Source organism: Branchiostoma floridae, chromosome 6 (assembly GCF_000003815.2).
Source record: "Branchiostoma floridae strain S238N-H82 chromosome 6, Bfl_VNyyK, whole genome shotgun sequence".
NCBI lineage: Eukaryota > Metazoa > Chordata > Leptocardii > Amphioxiformes > Branchiostomatidae > Branchiostoma > Branchiostoma floridae.
The window spans coordinates 10,779,928-10,802,225 of record NC_049984.1 but is presented as its reverse complement, the minus strand read 5'-3'; the positions used below and the strand labels follow the sequence as shown (position 1 = coordinate 10,802,225).

The following is a 22,298-nucleotide window of genomic DNA, read 5'->3' as shown; positions in this document are numbered from 1 at the left end:
GGTACTTTTTTATACTACACAACTGAAAGCATTAGACTAGGTCATTAGGTATTGATGGATGAATTTGCTAAAACATTACTTTACTTCGTACACCCAAAACTACCGGCCTGTAGAGTGTTCCATGGCCATGCATTCTTCGCACTGGCGACCACTGGTCAGGTACATACTGGTATGGACTTGTAATGAATTATGAAGGTAATTTTCCATCCTCATCATTTACAACTCCATTACATTAGGTAGGGATGCGTCTTGCGACCTAAAATTTAACAGACGCTCAACGTTTTTTTTTTTTTTCAAGAAGTCTTTTTCTACGCTATATGCATTTCGTTGTCTTTTCCGTTATACTTTCAGGACTTTCAGGTCTAGTGGAATGCGGACCGGACCTTTAATACCGCACCGGTACAGTCACTGGGAAGCGAAGAAAGTGCAAAACGTGTCAAAGGCGCCTAGCAGTTACTCTGGGACACTGATGTTCTATATATGTCTAACCTTTTCAAGTAACCTGTTTCGTGCTGCGCAGCGGTGACTTGGACGCTCTGGGTCTATCAACCCTAACCTTTTACCAGGACCTGTATCTCCGCAACATCTAGATCACAGGAAAACGCTTCCAGACGCTCTTTCACAGTATGGGGCGGCGAGTAAAGCGCATGAAATTCACCGAACGGTCGCAAACTTCAATCCTAGGTTGTTGTTTTTTTTTGTACGATCAGATACATGGCAAACAAGGGAATTGACTTTAACAGTCTGTGCTCTGATTCCTAGATGTAAACTTAGTAAGATTCCTTGCACGAGGAAGTTAATCCGCCGTGAGTAAACAACTTTCGCTTTTCATGAGAAAGTGAAAGTTTCCTATTTGTTTGGTCCGTCTACGAACACACGGCTCTGTAATATATCCCCGTATTACAGATTAATCCGCGAGAATAATCGACATCCCTATGAAAGCGCCACCATCTTGACATATTTCTGTCCCGTAAAATTTGTAGTTAGGTCTCTCCTTTGAGTCGCGCCGCGGATTCAAAGGGACCGAGAAAATACCTCATAACCGCACCTCCATCGAGCCATTGACTCCCAGTCGTCTGTGCCGCGCGGAGCGGTCATTCGCGGATGAGTTATGGCCGCTGGCGGCTGGAAGAGGTAAGTTTGTGATAGCTAACATCGGGTAAGTAAACATGTGCGGCCCATATGGCACGGGACGGACGCAGACAGCCGACGCCAGTACCTAACATGTTACAGGATCCCTCTCGCCGCCCCTGGCTCCGAAGGGCGGGCAGTTGTGCTTGTTGCAACTCCTCAACACGCGTGGAGATGTAAACACGCGAGGGGGGAGTTTACAGGAAAATACCGCTGCCATCTCTGATCTATAATTTGCGACAGTGGTGAGTGAAAGTAAGTGAAAGTGGAGTGAAACAAGAGCTCGTAATGTTCGCATATTTCCTACAACACACAGCACCACCATAGTACCATAATACATTAAACTTGGTGACGGGTGTTTGGAAGCTTGACAGGTCTGATGGCGAGATCCAGCAGGAAATTCTTGGGGGAGAATGCGGGGATTTGAGGCTATCCCTCGCCACGGAGATCAGGTGTCCAGATCGCGACACTGATAAGACCGGGCTGTTGATGATCTGTCTGACACGCACATCTCTGTAAGTAATGATAGAAGCACCAGATCGAACCGACTTTGTCCTGCCTTAACCTGAATGTGACATTGGGATCATCAGGTAAATGAGGAGGCAGACCCGGGGCCTTCCACACGCACGCAAGCACCTACTCTGTGTGATTGCCATCATCAGCTCACGACATTTACCTAATTCAACATCTTGTACTTGTAAAGAAGCCCCCGCTCATCCTGACCTGAACATTCTGACAGGCCGCCCCACACTTGTGCTGATTATTTTCCTCCCTCCATGTCGCTGTCGGGATTTACACGGGCCCGCCGCGCTCGCTGGACGAGGCCCGTGGTCTGGTTTGCATAAACTTGTCCGTAACTCTTGGAAAAACAAAACCCCGCGATGAAGAGTGGATCTAAAAGGAAGGCTGTGCTGCCGGGCTACAGACATGCTGGCGGCGTGCTTCCAAATTTGTCGTTCTTACATGCCTGATTAGATCCATACTGCGCCCTGCCAAACCACAGCGAGACACCAGGCGTCTTCTGTAGGTGTCTTTCACAAAACTGGGCTGATCATAATATCAACGGAATCTGTCCTCTTGTATAGCTTAACTGCTACGTAACGGTTGAACTATGGTACAGAAAACAGATCACCACAAGACTAACGACGTACGGACGGGTTTGGCCTTGAGGCTGACAAATGGAAAGTCGCCATCTCCGCGCTAACTAGGCCCACATGACCGATCAATCACCAGGCCATGTGTTGACTTTCTCCCAAAGTTCAATTTGTACACATACCTGCTCCGACCTCGACAAATATGTAAACATCAGGCCAAAGAAGCGGCGGTCTCAAGCAGAGAACGAGACCCTCTCCCAAAACAGCGGTCTGTTTGTTTTCCAAAACTATTACCACTTGTCTAAAAACAAACCCTGTGATTACCACCGCACGTGCTGGACATGAAAAACTATATCTCTCTGGATTCCCAAAATTTAATTACGGCTTGAGCCACTTAGTCCAGCCCAAAATTCCAGTCGGAAAGCGATACTCTGCTAGCTCCAATTATGATGATCCCTGGCTGCAGGAGATCATAGACAGATCCCTTCGTGAGGCCAAACAGTCCCACATGGACTCTGCTTTGGACGATAAGAGGTTGAGTCGCCCCTCGTCGTGTAATGGCAAGGAACTTGGACGGCACGGGGTGACCTTGCAGATCGCTTCTTATATCGCGTTTAGAATATTCAAAGTTAGTCTCCGTACATAACAGAAGAAGTGTGTCCTACATACACATATCCCTATACACATGTATACATTAATACATACATATTATTTTATTTCATTATGTACATATACACGACTTTTAATATTCAATATAAAACTACAACCAAATGCTCGGTGGAAACTCGTGTATTTCTGTTCCTCTTCTGGAATATGCCCGGGACGGACTGCAAAGTCATCATGTAGTAACAAACGGAACAAGGAGGCCATGCACATGGCTGATGTCTAGGCTAAGTATAAGCAGATCATGCAGATGTCATGTTATCTGCGCACAGACTGACAGATGATCCCAGATATGGAAACCATACACTTTTCTCTCCCACGTGTCAAGATGGGAAATTGTTCAAGGGGTTTAGAGAGTTAAGGGTTCTGAATTTATCCACTTAATGACGGGGTATCATGCTATAGAAAAGTTTAAGCGGCTTTCAGTTACTATTAGGATCAGTGTCAACTGTCAACCTAATGTCAATGCGTCTAGAGCACCGTTCTCGTCCGCTCTATGTAAAATTTATGCCCCGGTACTTGTTGAAGTTGTTCCTTTGTTGTTGAGCTACGCGTGCTCACAGCGGTAGTGTCGGCTATCCCCTAGTGGCGTGGCCAAAAATGACATGTTGGCTACTCTATCTATGGGAGAAACAGTTCGAAACTGAGCAAAAGATTAATTAAGTGATGATATTGAAAATCAATTAAAGACATGTAAAATAGCTATATATGACCTTATACACCGCGATACTCGTTTTTCTGTCATTATGCTACGCATGGACATAGCGTTGGTGTCGTCTAGGGTAGTGGCGTAGCCAAAAATGACATGTTAGCTACTTGTTTATAGAAGAAACAGTTTGAAACAGAGCAAAGTTTAAGCGATGATATTGAAAATCAATCTAAGACAAGCTACAGTGTCTAGTCTAAAACAAAATGCCACCAAGATTCCCCATTCTACACTCTGTAGGAAGAGGCTAGATTGATCCTAAGAAAACATCATCAGACGCTTTATCAGCAATATTGAGTCAACAATAGCAAAATATACGGTGTAAGATGTTTCTGAAATGAGAAGTAATGTTTTTCTGCCTTGTAAACATGAAGTTAAACAGACAATAAACAATAGCGCGCCTCGGGTCTCTCGTCACCCCCTGTCCTGGGTAAAGAAGATAGATCTCCTCAGGGTCAGGCCGAGCAGACATCGTTACCGCATTCCTGTTGTTGGTGCAAGATGTTCTACATGCTGATGATCTGTTTGGGCGACAGATAGCGATCGCCATCAATGTCCACTGGCATGTCCAACTCTCTTCAACAAGTGCGCGGAATACTTCTCGCCCCTGCTAGCGCCGCTGTGCCTCCCTTATAAACACAAAGAATGCCTCCCCTCGGGCACGGGACATTGCGATCATCAAGTCGACAACTGAACTCTGCCTGGGCTTACCACTCCTGCGCCTGGTCTGGGGTATGCGACGAAAATGGCTCGGTAGAATTTATATGTGATTCCTGGCGTTTGTAGAATTCGCACGAGATTAAATAGTTTGGAGCGCCGCACGTTAATGAGGTGGTGAGGTCGGCAGGGCTGGGCAGCGGTCGGCTTCACCCCTCAGGTACAGAGCCAGGCGTTCTCAGGGGTGAAGTAAGGGTGCCTTCCACTTTGTTATATGGGCTGTTAGCTACCTCAGAGGAAATGTGCGCAAAACATCGTTTGGGGCTAAGGACCTACACTATAGTCAGGTCTTTAAATACTCATTAATCAACAAGAAGTGACCACTGCCTCAAAGCAAGTCTATCTAGTTTTCCACAGCAGTTCCAAAATCCTATAATTTATTCATAAAAACTATGGATGATGATTTAGAAGCAGGGGATAAAAGCTATGCTCTTGATGAAGCGTTGAGTGGAATGTTTTGCAGACCGTACATGTTCCTCCAACGTCCTCAGCCACCGATAAGGCTGTCAGCAAGTGTCGGGGGCTCCCGGGTGCCGAAATGATTTACGGCGACCCATTACATGCAGAAGCATCGCCCTAGATACAATAAAGATACTGACTGTCTGCAAACACTGCGGACAGAGATGGATGGGGGACAGAGATACAGGAGGGACCCATCTGTTCGTCTTTGTACCAGGCTCTTAATTGTGAAGGCTAAATAGACTCTCTTACGTCTTTACGTGCGTTTCACACACTAACAGTAGTGCACTTTTACTGGCAAATATCGGAAAAAATCAGCTCCCCCACTTTTCGGAATGGAATAACCCTTACATTCGTCTTCCAGTTTGCGGGGATTTAATTTCGCGGTTTGGAGGAAAAGTAGTGTTCGCGATGGGTGACGAACTTTTAGCAAAACATTTCAACATTCAGTACTTATCATGACCGAAGTCTACATCTTCTGGCGGCGGTTAACTTTGAAAATGATAAGATCTAGTAAATATGAGTGCTTTATCATTGTCCGGGCTCGTAATTGAATACACCGTATGACGGAAAATACTAAGTCGTTGATCTTATGTACTCCTTTTGTGTCATTTGAATGTAAATAAAACAAATTTATATATGTCTCTAGTAATAACTACCATAGCAACGTTAGGTTAGTTTGTAGTTTTGCGTTAATGAATTCACCCGGCTACACGTGGCCTTTGTAAGTGTATTCTGCTATCAAACAACATGTAATGTATATATTAATGTAATAGACGGGTCCTACGGCTCCTCTCCAAAGGTCTAAAACCACTATAACACTTCACTCTCACCACCAACAACACCGGTACACTACTGATAGCTTTCCGCGGGAAATCCAACAGGTTTCACGGCGCGTATGGAAGCGCTGAGCCCTTAAGTCGGACGGATTGAAGTTCGGATTTCAGCTGCGTTTAACACATTACACGAGGCAATGGGCAAGACTACGAAGATCAAGGGGGATCACTCTCTCTTCCTCTGGTAATGTGGAAATGCGGGCGAGGTGGCTTGCTTACACGTACCACTAGATAGGGATGTAGGCCACTGCGCTTATCTCTGTGCCCTTAAATCCACATTGGCCCGTTTAGATATATAAACATGAAACAGCTGAAGGGTGACGTAAAACACAAAGAGAGGAAGGGGGGCTCCTAAATAACACTAGAAAGAAATTCCGTATATTTCTATTAAACGGCATTGCGGTCACCTCGACACACTTGCTGTTTGTCCTGAGGTCATTGCTGTCATTTCTATGGTTAGAAATCTTACACAAAGTCTTAAAGTAACATTTATTAACTTAGATAACAAGAGTCCGTTTCACGGTGTGAACTTGTTTGTAATTCACATAATTCTGTGCTACTTGACAAAGGTTCCATGCGCTGTGTCAAACTGCAACTTTTCGAAACACCCGAGGCCAATGGGGAATATCGGACTTTTGTGCAACAACGGCTCAGTGCGTCGTTTGTTTTCCAAGTTCTGGCATGATTGTGACTGTAATTCGCACTTTAAGTTTTCTTCATAAAAAACACGCCTTCATCTACAGAAGCCATGTCATACTACGTCTTACATTGCCACATGGACGTACAAGACATAACAAGAACCTGTACAGCCAGGCCAAAAAGACCACGCCCTTGTGTCCTCGGGCGACACCTGGAAGACGTTCACAAAATCCAGACCCAAATACCGTTATATTTTCTCCATCCACACGTCATCCCACTTTTGTAGGTACATCTCGCCTAAATCCTGTACAAAACGATGGGGAATGTCGGAATCCACTGTTTATCAACCGTACCGTCCTGGTCTCTATCCCACCTCCCTGACACCTGTCCCAGTTTGATACGGGCATATCATCGCCATCTGAAGCGCGGGCTCAATCGGGACCTTCTCTCCTTGCTGTAATCCCCGTGATGATTCCTCTCTGTTCGTCCCGGGAGCCAAGCGACCCCGTTATGTCTCGTCTCTTGATAACGTTGGAGTAGAAGAAGACGTGGGAAGACTTGGTCCGATTTGGTGTGACCGATAACAGAGGCAGGTGACGCTCTACAGTAGCGCGGTATTGCTCGCCTCCGTTTGTTCCCATCATAGCCTTGTCAATCTGTCTACGATATCTACTTGTCTAATTTCAAATAAATGATAACATCTATTATTCTATTATATATCCTACATCTGGTCACTCTCTTTCGGTGACACTCCCCCTCCTAAAGAAATGTTATCCCTTGAAAGATTTTGTTATTTTTGCCTAACCGATACAGCTATCACTTTTGTGTATCATATCTGTGGACGACATGGGAAACTGTAAAGCGAAGATAAGTCTCCCAGCTACAATGTCGTCCGTTAAAATACTTGCCGGACCTTGCCATTACCGCTCCAAGTAGCGCAGCGCAAGGCCAGGCGGGCAACAATAGCCCCCTCCACGCGGCTATATACCTGCGATTTTCTCCTGATTTGATTTCAAGGCGCCCCGCCGACCCCTGTCGCCCCACAGTAACCCTACCATGCAATCCTGTCGCGCCCTTTTGCAGACTATCAAAACTTGTAACAGTATCAACTCGTAACTCAAGAAGTCGTGAAAAACAGTAGCCAAGCGAGCCGGGTCAGGCCTTTATGCCGCGGTAATCACATACACTGAGGAGCTTTTGTTCGCAAGTGCGGGACAGGGTGGGTACATGTGTTAACCAACTTTCCCGATTCGCCTTGGCTCTTACAGCTTTTCTTTGACTCCCAGAGACGTGTTCAGGGACTCTCGCCGACAAAGTTGTGGGTTCAAAACGTGCGTTAGTGTGTTTTTCCCGCGTTCGTTTTCGTTTTCAGGTCACGGTGGTTTCCGTGAGGGGTGGCGCTTGGCTTGGTAGACAGCCGAAAAAAAAGAATGTTTCCCGTCACCTCACATTCCTTGCTGTCATGTCACGTTAGGCAAAACTCCTGAACGACGAGAGATGGCTGATCCACGGAAGTGAGGCAAATAGAAACGTAAACATCTATACCAAGGTGACATTAAATCTCCCGTAGTTGATAATAAGTTGTGCATTTTGACACCCCTGTGAGTTTCAGTCACTGCAAGAAGTATCATATTGTACAGGTGATCAATGCATCCACATAGTGACATATCAAGAGCCCATGAAGTTTTTAAAGCGAGAAAAATACAGTGTTTAGTTTTCGGAACTCTTTTCCCAAACTCAACATGATCATACTGAATTACCACACACGACCGTGAGATGATCTGATGGGATTAACGCATCTTCTCGGATCATCTGCGATAATCTCCAGGCGACCGAGAAGACATAGGACCTACGTTTGTGAGATGGTATCTGACGAGCCAGTCTGACGCCTCATTGCCTTACCACTGTAGACAATATACAAACAGATACTCCGTAAAGTCATACCCTGGCGTTTTTTCTTCTTGTATGAGTATTTGTAGCATCAACACCTGTAGTGTGTTTACGTTGTAGCGGTAGATGGCCGGTCGCCCTGCAGGATAAAGGGGATGCGGAGGCTGTGTTTGCGGCGTGTATGACATCCAACCCCACGAGGCCGCCAACCATCCTCGTGCCCTTCCTTTGTTACTTACTAATGTGTGCCACTGTTTATTGTGGTAGTATTGTGCCCCATGTATATACTCACGGACACAGAAGAGGTGTTCCTGTGATTAGTTTTGTCAACCCCACCCAGAGTTCCGACGTTGACTGCACAGTCGGACTATTTGGGCGGTATTTTGTAACAAGCTCCGGTATTTTGTGACACAGGTTTTACCCCCTCCGGAGCAAAGAGGGGTGGGGTGCTACCTGTGGGCCGTGAAGTGGTCAGGACAGTTTGAGGGGAAAAAAACTTATCATCTGAATAAAGGATAAGAAAGGATCAAGTTATGCCACAAAGAAAAGAAAGATTTGCTATATACATCTATACTGATTTATAGTGGAGACTTGTTTTCACACTTGTCTGTAATTCTGGTTGGACGTTGATCAGTTCCGCTGAATCCTGGGTTGCTCCGAATTTTATCATTCTGACAAAAACTTGAACATCAACCGTTGTCTTGGACACGTCTATAGAAAACATGACGTGAATGACAAGAAATCAGACACTCCTGCCCAGTTGTAAACCCGCCGATTGATACCGTTGCACCGAGCACCTTTAATTCATCACCCAGTGAGTCGGCCAGATTCATGACTGGGTCTCCTGCGTGTGAACATTACGTCTAATCCGTCTCCAGCGCAGACGTTTATCATATTCATAATTGACGCAGTAGCGAAGGAACCCGCGCCCGGTGTCGGACAGCTCCTGGCCCGTCGCGCTGACAAGGCCACAAGTTTACGACGCCAAATTTGCGAAGCCTCATTACTGATGCCGGCCCGAGCCTCGCACGCTCCCCGCGAGACCAATTCTCCACAAATGGCTGTGGGAAGGCCTCCCCTCGCCCGGCACCAGAAGGGGCTTTTAATAAAGTGCGGGGCTCAGGAGAGAGGGGTCTTCCCGGGAACTGCTCTTTTGACAGAGAGAAGTGGTTGTCAGCCCGCCTGGGGACCAGAAGTGATTGATCGGAGCCGCCATTGTTTTAAATGGCACGAGTTAACCACGACACAAAAAGTGTTAATTAGCTACGGGAAGCCTTACATGGGTCGGGACACACGCATTTGTTTTGTCTCAGTCAATTTGTATATAGCTGTGAGATGGGACAACAAAACAAACTGACTTCACACGTTGGTGCCAATGTGTCAGCTCGTAACGAGGTGATGATTCTGTATAGGGACAGACAAAGCAATAAACTTATATGGACTAACCAACCACCTAATCTATGCAATCACCCGTGTAAATGATTTGTGAGTGGGACGTCTTCGCAACTTCGCGATGTCAGACTGGGGGAGAAAGGGTATGAGTCAGTCAGTGTTCACCCCTGGGCCTCTGTTGTGAGTAAATAGGACTGTGTCAATGAAACAACAGCCGAGCATTTGTATTATTTGGTCAAGAGTCAGCCAACAGCAGAGGGACCGCCCACTGATTGTTTGGACCACATTGCATTGCCCTCTAGCGGCGCGTCAAATATAACAACAAGAACCACTATGGGCCACTATTGATGTTGGTCTTTCCCGTTCAGCTTTATCGCAGATTTCACCAAGTCGTGTGTACACCGACGGCGCACTTGCACAAAGATGTGTGCTCTTTTTATCAAATGGACGGTGATGCACATTTAGCAGCAAATTCAGGCACCCAGGAGGGCTGGCCCCGGTGTCAACCCACACCCACCGAGGCGGGGCCTCATTGTCCCCGTCGTCTGTTCCCTGCTTGTCATGCACAATAAATGAATGTTAACAACTCATCGCCTGCCAGTCATTTTGGCGCGTCCGCCAATGTTTTGGGTTGTACATAAATTAATACGATTGGCGAAGTTAAGCGGAACTGTCATGTCAGACCCTTGTCCTCGTGACGTAAGGCATGTCGACACCACAGGGAGACAGGCCACTGTTGTGAGAGGGTCCGGGAGAGCCGGTCTCTTCTAGACTTTACTGGTGTCATCCACACAGTGTCATAGCCGTGTTCTTGGGACCCAAGATGCACCTGTATGACAGTGCAGCGTGAGGAGACTGACTGTGATCCTTAACTCCGTAAATCAACACCGGGCGCTGCACGTAGTTGTTCTGCCTTACTGGGCTGATAGGCACCAGTTGAAGTAAGTGACTCCAGGAGTGGAGACGGCACTCTCAGGGCTTCCGTGTAATCAACTTCTTGTCTAGTGAGGAACCCCACATCATAGCCACGCTGGAGCTGTCCAAAGCAGGGGAACTCCTGGACAGGATACAGGAGACCAACGGGCTGGCCAGGACTCTGTCCGGCATGTCGTACGCACAGTTCGGTTACCCCTACCCGTCCTCCTCACAGGTAATGTATAGTGGTAGTGCCTAAGTCCATTCTCTGGTATAGCAACAATTTAACCCGTGTTCTCATCCGACGCTCGCCCTCCCCATCGACCCCTGCAACTCGTACCTATAAGACCACCTCCTCATTTCGATTTTTTGCTGCTCATTTGCATCGCCTGACCCGAGGAAGCCGGGCCCGACTCACTCTTTGTTGTGTTCTCTCTCCACGGCAGTTGCTCATGTCCAGCCACGCCGCGTCGTGCTGCGAGGCCGGGCGGCCCATCATGTCGGACCCGCACACCGGCCAGGCCGTGTGCTCCTGTCAGTACGAGGGCAGGGTGGCCGGGCTGGTGCCGCCACGGGTCGGTGAGATGTCCCTCAGCAGCGTGTACGGCTCGCCGTACGCCGGCCAGGGCTACATCGCCTCCTTCGGTGCCGACCCGTCGGCCTTCTACTCTCCTTTGGTAGGTATAAAATTATGTATACAGCTATACTATATAGTTTTCATTTGCCTCGAATCTAACCCGTCTGTTTACTATTACATTACACACTAATCAGAGTTAACTGCCTGTGGTTTATCTGAGACCATTATGAACCAAACACACTGTAACGTTTGCTTTAATTATAACAAGTGCTGTGTGCGTTATCATTACAAATTTCGGTTTTACACCTGAGCAGGCCGTAACCATACACAGCCATCTTTCCTGGCCGACTGATAATGTGTATGTGGTATATGAGGTCGGCCCGTATGACACAAGGTTGTCACATACGATCAGTGGGGAGGTTTGACTCGCGCGCCATGTTTACCATTGTTGACATGTGGAAATCAACCTCCGACTGTACTGTCTCCTGACTTGCTGCAGGCGAACCCGTACGACCCGTCGGCAGGTCTACAGCAGCCCACCGCCTACTACCCGTACGACCCCGCCACGCTAGCCGCCGGCGCACAGTACCCATACGGCAGGTAAGGGCGATGTTTACCTCTGGTATTTTTCTGCTCAGCTAATTATTAATATGCTTATTCATAGATGTAACTGTCAGCAAAGTTGTAAGCGTTTCAGCAATTGTGCCAGTGTTTTATTCTTGTGGTGTTTGCCGTCTTTTTAGCTATGGCGCGATGGACGGAACAAGACGGAAAAACGCCACCCGAGACGCCACCAGCACTCTCAAAGCCTGGCTGAATGAGCACAGGAAGAACCCGTACCCCACCAAGGGTGAGAAGATCATGCTCGCCATCATCACCAAAATGACTCTAACTCAGGTGTCCACATGGTTCGCGAACGCCAGGAGGAGACTCAAGAAGGAAAACAAAATGACCTGGTCTCCAAGAAACAGGTGCGGAGACGAGAGGAGGGAAGACGGCAGCGACAACGAAGATGATGACGATGATGAAGACAGAAAAGATCGAGAAGGAAACAGTGACGACGACAATCACGGAGGTAAGAGATTAATAGATGCATGTTTTACTGGGTCAGCAGCTAGCTTGATTGGCCTGGTTGGAGAGATGAAAGTTTATGTGTCCCAGCCGTAAGGAAATGGTTCACCTAATCCTGAGGCGCTGTAAATATTTTAGGTGATCCTGATCCCTCCAACATTTACTCCGTTTGACTGAGCTCTACTCATACATCTTCCCGCTTCTTGTCATCTGTTACAGGACTGGAGGGAGACAGAGACAATCAGGAGTTGGATGTGGGAAATCCTTGTGAGGAAAACCGACAGGAAGACAATGCCAGCGGTTCGGTATCGGACTATCGGCCGCCGCCTCAGTCCTCCAGCCCCGCTGATTCCCTGGGATCTATTAGTGCTGCACCGAGACCGGCCAGTCCCGAGCCCAGTGCCGCCGCGAACTCTGTACCGGTCCCACCGATTCCTTCCGAAAACAAGCCAAAGATCTGGTCCTTAGCCGACACGGCGACCTGTAGTAGCCCTGCCCCACGGCCGGACATAATCAAGACGACACTACAAGGCCCCGTACACATGCAATTCTCACACCATAGACCCTTCGATTCCGCGGTAACCAACCTGCGGCAGTGGGTGGACGGAGTTTTCCACCGGCCGATCGGATCATTGCCTGCGGGCCCGATGGGACCCCTCCCCGTGGCAAGTCAAGCGTCTGCCTCGGCAACGGTATCGGGAATGCACCCAAGCTCCAATCCGCACACCACTCCCCCAGGGTTCGTGTCGTCCCAGGAGAGGACCCCTGCCCTCCCCATCGCTCTCAGGACTCATGCTTCACCAGCCAAAGACGGTGAGTTCAATCCCAGGCCTCAATAAATAAGCTTGAATATTTTAGCAAAACCTATAGCGTTCGTACTCAAGAACTGCGTTAAATATTTCAGTGCGTTGACCCCGCAAAGAGTCAGGGTCCTAATGAGATATCATCTGGCATAGCCTCGACAAGCTTTCACCTTTTGTACACTCTCCATAAATCATATGTATGCGAAACATTTCATCTGTTATGGTTTGGTAACGAAATCTCGGTCTCTGACAACACACATGTTATTGTAGTATTGTTTATGCAGACAGAAATCACTGTTTTCTTCCTGGTGCCTTCTGTTATTAAACACCTCATACGATCGAATTTGACCTTCGTTTTTTAATAGAATGATGTACATATGGTGAGTTTTTCATTTCCAAAAAAAATAAACTACAGAAAATAAGGATATTAGTGAAGAGTATCATGAAGGGTTTGGGACGGAAACCACTTTCCCTCCGTCCAGATTCATTATCTTTTCTGCGTTTTAAGTTGATTTCAATTATTGGATAATGACATTTGCATTGCGCGATGGTATCTTTACACAAGGTTTGGAAAATTCTTGTAGACAACTGCAAGGCGTACAGTATATTTTTGTAGGGATGTTGTTGAGCATGTGTGTACATATGTCAGCCTACCAGTCTTAAGAATATGGTGTATTTTGTCCCTACAGAACCTTGTAGAACGGCTATAGACTTGGGCTGTGAGGCCGACCAACCCATTCGTACAGCTTTCAAACCGGTACAAAAGAGGTAAGATGAGGTAAATAGCACTTCCATTGTCTTCTCTGTCCTAGAGTTCACCACACAGAATAGCTTTCTTTCACGCTTGTTTTTATAGATTTGTTTGTGGTCAAAATTGCAGCTCTCTGCGTGTGCTCTCTTGGTTGGTTATTTCAATGCCATGGCATATGATGTGTCCGAATGCGTGAAAGAGGAGTCAGCAAGTGGCACACATAAGAATATAATAGATACAAACATGGTATAAAGAGAAAGCAAGGCAAACGCGAGCATTCTTCTGAACTTTTACTTCTTGATAGACTGCATTATGCTAGTTCCTGTAAGATGCTTGTTTGATGTTATGAACGAAAAATTAGCTTATAGAAAGTCCAAGCTAGAAACATCTCTTTGCAGGTGGGATTGAAAAATTCAACTAAAAAAACGACCGTCTATGGCATGATATGTTTATTTAAGTTTCATTAACAGGGAAAATGGTTTATTAAAACATTCGTTTCTACATTTATTGCTTTATTGACATTTGGTCTCCTAATAAAAGCCTGCGTATGACAGCATGGAAGAAATATCTTTGATTGTACCAGACACGCATGTGAAATAACGGACTGGAACTGGCCAGAATTGATTTATTGACCACATATAGACGTTGTTAATTTACCGATTCGGATTTTTTCGTTTGTTTTGTGTAGGTCAAGTGACGGCGTCCCGGGGCAGTCTCGGCCGAGAGAGTTCGTGGCAGCCATGGCGCTAACAAGCCTCTCCAGATAGTACCACAGCCACGCAGCCTAGTAGACCCCATAGGGAACCACACAGGGCACACTAAACGGACACTCCTCCCCGTCCCTACGGGGTCTCGCCGCCCTTCGCCCCGCCGTCACCCCCACTTCAAGCCGAAAGGTTATTTCTATATATTTGTTACATATTAAGCGCCGATTGTGTGTCCCACTGGGTGCGTTACAGAAGAACGGGTACCACAAACTCAATGTCGTTACTACGGCAAGTTTGTTTCCAACCTGCCACACTTGTCACAGACACCAAACAAGCAATAGCGCAATTATTTTGTGGATTTCTTGTATTAGAAGCTTGTGTAAACACATTGGTTTCCTTATGTTTTCGTTAGGATATTTATTCCCCGTTTTACCGCAGTGGTCTTATGTAAAATTCCGGACTACCTCTGTTGGGTTGGCACACACGCTGAGAGAAAACTCGTTTGCGGGTGCTTTTTGAATGTGAAGTCTTGTGTGCATGTCGCTAGTGCTGTATTTGCTGCTCGATCTGCTGTTGTTCAACCAAGCACGGACAGAAATTCTCGGGGAATCAGATTGATAGGTCCGCCGTGGCTACAGAGTCAATGATGTGTGGAGTACAGATTTATGATCCACTGTGGCTCACGATCCCTACACAGGGACCTCGAATCGCTAACAGAAAAATACAGGAAGAATCAAATCGAAGAAATAAAAAGATAACATGTAAAAACACCAAAGAGGAAAGATTGAAAATACACATCGCTTCCGTATGAATATTTAAAGATTTTGTATTTGTTGTATATTGTATATTTTGTTTATATATATATAAGCATAATGAGGACCAACTCTATATGTAACGTATACTCGTACTGTGTATAGTGATAATTCACGACATGAGATTTATAAATATATATTGTGGGGTGCTTTTACACTCGTGGATTTGAATCGTTGTGTGGATTTTTTTCTAGCTGAGTTTAATTTGATGATGTGTGAGATATGAACAGGTTTGATGTGTTTTGTACGAGTCGGTGTGGGGGGAGTGTAGTGTACCGTACGTTTCCGGTTCTAGTGGTGAGTCCACCCGCCGGACCGACATGCTTAGATAGCGTTACACAGCCCCAGTCTAAACCAACCGTCAGGCTAGAGACGCCTACAAAGGCTAAGCAGTGTGATCTATACATCTAAACAGGTGTACCGATGTATCGTATGCTGCTATTTTCCATTCTTTAACTGAGTTTTGTGTAAATTCCAACACAAATAAATGTATACGTTACATGTAACCGAGAGAGGTGTGTTTTGTTGTGCGATGTTGCGGGGAAGGTTTTGTGTAGTGTAGGTCTAGTCAGGTGCGTGTCAGATAATCTGTTGGTACAATGGGCGGGGAGAACTCTATACTTTGTAACCTCCCGCTTAGCACTTGTTGTGGCACAATGCCACACTGCCGTCCATTTGCACGCCTTGCCATCCCGGGTAAATGCAGGAGTGTGCCGGGGTGCGGTGTGTATATACGCGGATGCACCTGTCCTAACGGCGTCAGGTTTCAACTGTCGCTCAACACCCCCCTCTTACGGTAGAGTACAACACAACTGAAGGGAAATACACGCCGTTAAACTTAAACCAAATCCTTGCATAATTATCGTTTCCTTGAAAATAACGTTGCAGTTTTCGCCGACAAATAATATTTATGAAAATAATACTGTATTCTTGGACTTCCAGTAAGACATACACAGCTAGCGCCAGTAATGGTACCGTGTGCTTTACTGTCGTACCATGTCTACTATCTCCAGCAACAGCCTTGCAGATAATTCGTTTCTTTCACATCAATTCTTGACCTACTAGAATAACCAACAAGTATCGGCCTTCTGGAATACATGCATGTCTAATCTTGGTCATCAGTTCCAGTCAACATATATTTTGAGAATTTGGTCTAAGACTAGTTTGACGGTAGTGTTAAGTTTCACTAACTTTCAGTCACTTGGTCCCCCTCCGTTTTATGAAGTTCCTTCGCTGTCCATGTACGGTGACAACTCAGGGATATTTGTTGTAACAACAGCGCTTGTCTTTAACTCTATAGGATTTAGACACGTCCTGTAAGTGCAAACCTGTTTATCCTTCCGTCCTATGTGCTAATTGGGCAGGTTTGGGGAAACACTTGGACAAAGAGCTGTAGGAGGGGTATATTTGGAACATTGGTTATTATTTACAAAGTCTAGTATCTGAAAATGTATTTAAAAAAAGAAAGGTCTCAAGTCGTCATACAAAATCGCTTCCAGGCCGTGTTTGTGAGAGGGAACTTGTGATAAGAATATCCACATGATCTTTCACCTAGTCTACTATCAAGTACATTGACGTCTCCCCGACTAAAGCCGGTGACCTTAAGGCCCCCTCTCACTTGACGTGCGGCACGCTTGCGGCATTGCTGCGTTCGTTCACTGCGTCACTGTTTTGTTATTTTCTTCGATTTTTTATGATTCAGATATTGCGCAATACGTAAAAGTATAACATAAAAGACGACAACATATACAACAAGTAAGAAATTCGTTCTTTATCTCTGAAATTCGTAGAGCATCTTCCGAACGCAGCAATGCCGCAAGCGTGCCGCACGTCAATGTTGAGAGGGGGCCTTAAGGTCTGAAGCATCACGTCAAGTGAACTGACTTTCAAAATGGAAACGTCCACATTAAATCGCTGGATTGCATTTTACTCTGGGTAAATTACCCCGTCGACTTTAATTAGATTCAGATCTGTTTTGAATGATACCCGCAAAAGGTACCACTAGTACATTAGTATGACAGTTATACATACTAGTACTACTAGTAACTGTCGAACCAAATGGAAAAAAAATAAAACCAAATCTTATATCTCGTTGCAACGTTTTTTTCTCTGTTCTTCTCAACTCATGTCGCTGTTAGTCGTTTAAAAGTTAATCATACTATTAAACGCAATTATTAGGTTTTGTTAGGGCGACGTTGAAGTGTTTACAGCCGCACCGCATATGTCGAATTGTTGGTCAACCAAGTGGATCATTTATAAATCCGCAGGTAACGTGATACTCCGCAATAGGTACTGTGGTGAAAGAGTGCAATTCATAAGGACAATAAATTATGCCTTACCGTTAGGCTATTGTCAAACTTGAACGTAATCTTTCTTAACTCTACAGACAGCTTTTGGCTGTCTCATCTTTTACAATGTCAGCTTTTGGCCCATAACGGTTTGTTTACAATGAGCAATGAAAATTTAGTGCCAATTGAAAGTCTTATTATCAGAATGATTCTTATTACTCCCGTCCAAATGAATACTTGTAAATGCTGGAACAAGATTTGTGCGGCAAGGAGAAGAAACGGAACAATGGAAGCTGCAGGGTTTACTTTGTGTACATGACCATAGCGTGTAAAACAACTCGGACAGATTGGCAAATTGACCTAACCACAGGCCCGGCTTGATTCAATATTGTTCGTCTGACTGTCCTTTTCGCTTGAAGTATCCAGTAACCCTCCCCACACTGTCGACTATCAAAACCAACCGCAGAAGCGTTATGTGCTGCCTTTCTTAGTATATAAAGGTGGACTGTGGCGACAAAACTTGCATTTACTATAGTTTGCATGCAGATAGACTGACCACCTGAGCGAGACAGAACTATGCCGGTGATCGCATATTCATAAACTTTGTGCCGATCTAAGATTGCTAGAGCCGCGCACTGGGTTGTCAAACTAGAACTGCAAATCATATCACGACCTGTCTGCTTGTGTTACGTTTTATTGGCGGTCCTACACGTCAAGTCTAACCGACAATTCCAGCCTATTGTAGGCGATGCGCCCGGCTCTCTGGCCGGCATTATTACGTACATTGATCCCGCGACCTTTTGGTGGCTGCGATAAAAGGCCATTTTCTGCTCAACACCGATTCGGTGAGATTACAGCGGCGAGCGTGAAATATCATTTTCATTAGCATTATTCCGTAAAGCGGGGATTTGCTGATATTGGATTTTGCCGTCCGTTGTTAGCCCCGCGCACACGTCAGAGTGCAGAACATATGTAAACTCGTTCAACCATTTGCCGGGACGTGATCGAAAATTCTGGCGGGGGACGACCTTGATTGCGCGTTCGATCTCAGGCCCAGTCGTCGAGTCAGCTTTTCAAGGATTTGGCATGATAATGATTGAGTGGTTGAGAATGACTACCACGAGTCCGGGGATTGATCGGCAGAACCGTAACGAGAGAGCCAGCGTCTCCAGTACGTGGGTGCAAATTTAGAATCAGCGGACCTCTGGAGTGGCTATTTTGACAAGTTTTAATATGCGAGTTGTAAAACTGACGTGCGCATTGATATGCGGGGGTCGATGAAATATTACGGACGTTATGGTGTCCATAGAAACAGCATAAACTTCCTCTTAAATATTGTAATGAAGCCAGAAAATATCAACGTTACTTAAAGAGAAAGTCAATCATCTTTAAGCGCCCACGCTCTGCATAGCGATTAGTGTAGTAGGGCTGGTCATACTAGAAATTTCCTTTAAGTAAAAATAATTTTCCAAGCATAAACACGTAATCAATGACAATTCACGACGTCATCATCAACATCTGTACGTCGTCAGGAGGCTGCAAAAGATCATCGATTGTTGCGAGATTTCGACCGGTCCGCCCTGACCTGCGACAGTTTGACCCCACGTTTGAGACCCCGGACCACCTTTCTCCCCGTGACACCCAGTCGTCCATCATCATGTGCGCATACAATCAGTGTTCACCACGTTCGGCATCGTCAATCTCGGCACCTTCGTAACTTCTCAGAAATCAAAGGCAAGGTCATTGCCATTGCTTTACCTTGCCCTTTTAAAACTTGGAGTTTACTCAGGGTCGCTTGGAGCGACTGTAACTGTTCTTGTCAGAGGGGGAATGTACACTTTCAACAGTTGTCTGACTTCTGGATGTCTCTGTCACCAGCGATTTTCCGTGAGCTACAGCTCATGTCCTGAGAGTGAAACGTCTTCGTTTCACGAAGAGCAGAATGAGGGTAGATGTACCGTCTCGTGCCAGGTCGGTCTGGCGGCGACTCGACAGGACACACGGCGCCTGGCCGGCACGAAGGGTCAGCGGGGCCGCGGGCAAGGCCAAAGTCACGACTAATGATGTCTCAAAAGGGAAGTGGTATGCGGAATGCAGGGCGGAGAGGCGCCTGCGAAAGTTGACTAATTCTGCACTCAGATCACTGCTATAAGTGCTTCCGTCACCCTGTCTGCTGCGGTATAGATAGCCCTACGGCCTGGAAATCGGGTACATATTTAGACAAACCTTGTAGGTATGAAGAACAAGATGAGTGTCAGTGCCTTGGGTCTCGAAATAATTCGGCACTCATCGCGTCTCATTGCCGTTTTCCCCGCTGATGGGGACCATGCTGATGTCGCCTATCTGTGTCGGGGGCCTGGTCCGAGCAGCTTCAGCGCGCACTTATAAGAAAACGTCACACATGTAGGTTAGAACACAGCATTAGTGTAGGACCATACATGTGTATTATATAATGCCAAAGCATAGGGTTTTCTCCAGCTGAAGGCCAACACTATGAAAGCAAGAGTGCCGTTTCTCATGATCAGCATACATTGGTATGATCTGTACTAGATCAGGGGGATGTGACACGAGTGTATGTTTTCAGTTTGTCATCGTTTCGGAAGAATTTGAGTGCCATTTGTACAAGTTGAGCACGCAATTTAACTTCACACGAGATGTCTCCTGTGTCTCCTGAGGCTAACGCTATGTGTACCACACTACAAATTTGTTTCGGTGGGAAGTCGGTGATTTCACGCAGCGTGGTTAAGTTGGTAATGACTGCTTGAGTTCTCCACGCCACATGTAAACTATTTTCCGTCCCGTCCACCATGCGGCGTCTGTCCCCAGGCCACGTTCACCCCCATTTAGCAGCCGACTGACAGACAGGCCTGTTGTCAGTGTACACAACATCCTGTCCTCCACCTGCCTGGACCTGCCGCCACCTGGTGGAGCCTGCTAGTCTCGCGAGAACACACGAGGACTAGTCCGAGACCTCCTCACTACCCCAGACCCTCATTTGTTGTTCCCCCGTGACCTATGAAACGGTAATATGTGTAAGTACAAGGCCTGTAGTTGTGTTGTTACGGACTGGGTGTAGAAAGAACACAGTCGTCTGTTCTGTGCAGGCCCGAGCCGTGGAGAGGGGAAGCCTTGCTGAAGCAGCATGAGCTCCAGTCGGCTCCGTGGGACAGACCCTGGGTCCTGAACCAACCCAACATGTGTTGGACATGGCTTACAGCCCGTGGCAAGGGTCAGGGTCCCGCCGTGTACATGAACAGTCCCAGACACGACCATATATCACCCAGCAGGCTGCCCCCCTCCCCAACCCCTCAATGGCTGGATTGTTGCCGTTCTACCGAGACCCCGCCGTACGTTCCCACCCCTCACACCTTGGTCCTGTTTTACCTGACAACAGCTTTTACTCCGGGGCGGGTTTCCAGTCCGTTCTACCCCACAGACCGTGCGCTGTTTCCCTGTCTGTACACAAGGCCTGTAATGTTAGTTTGTCTCCTCCACACAATGTGCTATCAATTGTACAAAGCACACCGACCGCCGAGTATCAGACTCGCTCGTATGTCTTCTCGTGCCCAATCAGGATATATCAGATTCCTCACGCGACCCTTGGCTGTTCTTTGGATGTTTTCCTTGTGTTTTTATACCCTCCCTAATACGATACATGCTCGCCATGGACTTAGATTTCAGCCAATATTTCGAAAAGGTCATCCTCCGAGCAGACCTGTCATGATTTATTGCCGTACTTTTGTGTCCTTTCATGTCACTTGTCGTGTAATATATACTCTACCACACAATGGATATGAAAAGTTCGTCGCCTCAAGACATAGAAATGCTAATCATCACCGAGTTGATTTTTGGTGGGTCTTTGATACGTCCTAATGAGTCGAGGAGAACAGAAAGCCCTTTGCTGGTGTTCAGAGGTGGAAACTGCTGGCTGGAGGGTGGGGGAGGGTGCAGGGGGTCGCGACACTTCGTCAACAATCACAGCATTCTGAGCATGAAGATAACCACTGTGTGCGGCCACATCTAGCCTGAAATTGTTTGCTTCCTACATGAACGGAACAAACAAGGATTTTGTCCGGTTACAAGTCAGGTGTGTAGATGCACATGTCAGATATGGTTTGGTCCCGCGCACAACTTTCCGACAATAATGAGGCTTGGGAGCAAAAAGGTCACCAGCAAATTACCCAGCACAATGCTGCGCCTTTGTCGCTTGGAGCAATGTAACAGTAAAATCACAAAGAATGTCACCTATTTTTTTCCTCACGTTCAGAACGGACTCGTGCCAAAGTCTAACAAGCGACAGCATCTTGAGTACGTCGGCGATTAATTCGAGTTAAGGACCCAGTTTGTAGACCAAAGTTGAGCATCAAGTTGTGTGTGAAAAATGTGTCGGGTCTGCGCGGATTCCTACCCCGGAGCTGTCTTTACGGGCATATCGATCAATCATATCACTGCCTGTCTGCCGGACGCCTCCCCGGTCCTCTCGTCTGGGCAACAGACTCTCATTATTCCGTTCTCCGGATCATAACACAAAGGTCATCGCGTCATATTAGTCCATATGATTAACTCTTGCTTTTCAAAGAAGCCGAAGTAAAGACTTAATTAAAGACTTGATGGTTGTGTATACACCAGTTTGTTACATGAAGAAATGGCTGGTACACCCGCTCGTAGAACCTCCATGACCGACGGGCCTCACCAGGCTCCCGGTGGCGGGTCGTGTTCTGTCGTGTTGCCCTCCCGACAGTTTTAGTATTAGAGTGTTTGTACACGACTTTTGATGGTCTGCAGTTTATCGATACTTTGAAGTACCTTACCTCATCTTGCAATTAAATTTTTTTTTGTACCTAACT

The 22,298-nt window shown here is 46.5% G+C and overlaps 1 protein-coding gene across 2 annotated transcripts; it reads left to right on the top strand.

Moving 5' to 3' along the window:
• The first annotated feature begins 9,294 nt into the window (after positions 1–9,294).
• LOC118417209 (iroquois-class homeodomain protein IRX-4-like) lies at positions 9,295–15,673 on the top strand. 2 transcript variants are annotated; one of them, XM_035822666.1, is made up of 7 exons: positions 9,295–10,677; positions 10,889–11,119; positions 11,519–11,619; positions 11,763–12,094; positions 12,310–12,903; positions 13,583–13,661; positions 14,333–15,673. In XM_035822666.1, the coding sequence occupies exons 1-7, from the start codon at positions 10,633–10,635 to the stop codon at positions 14,409–14,411; spliced, it is 1,461 nt and encodes a 486-aa protein (XP_035678559.1). In that variant the 5' UTR covers positions 9,295–10,632; the 3' UTR covers positions 14,412–15,673. The 2 variants fall into 2 exon arrangements, with proteins under 2 accessions (XP_035678559.1, XP_035678560.1); XM_035822667.1 differs by having other exon boundaries at positions 9,298–10,677; positions 13,583–13,671.
• The last annotated feature ends 6,625 nt before the right edge of the window (positions 15,674–22,298 follow it).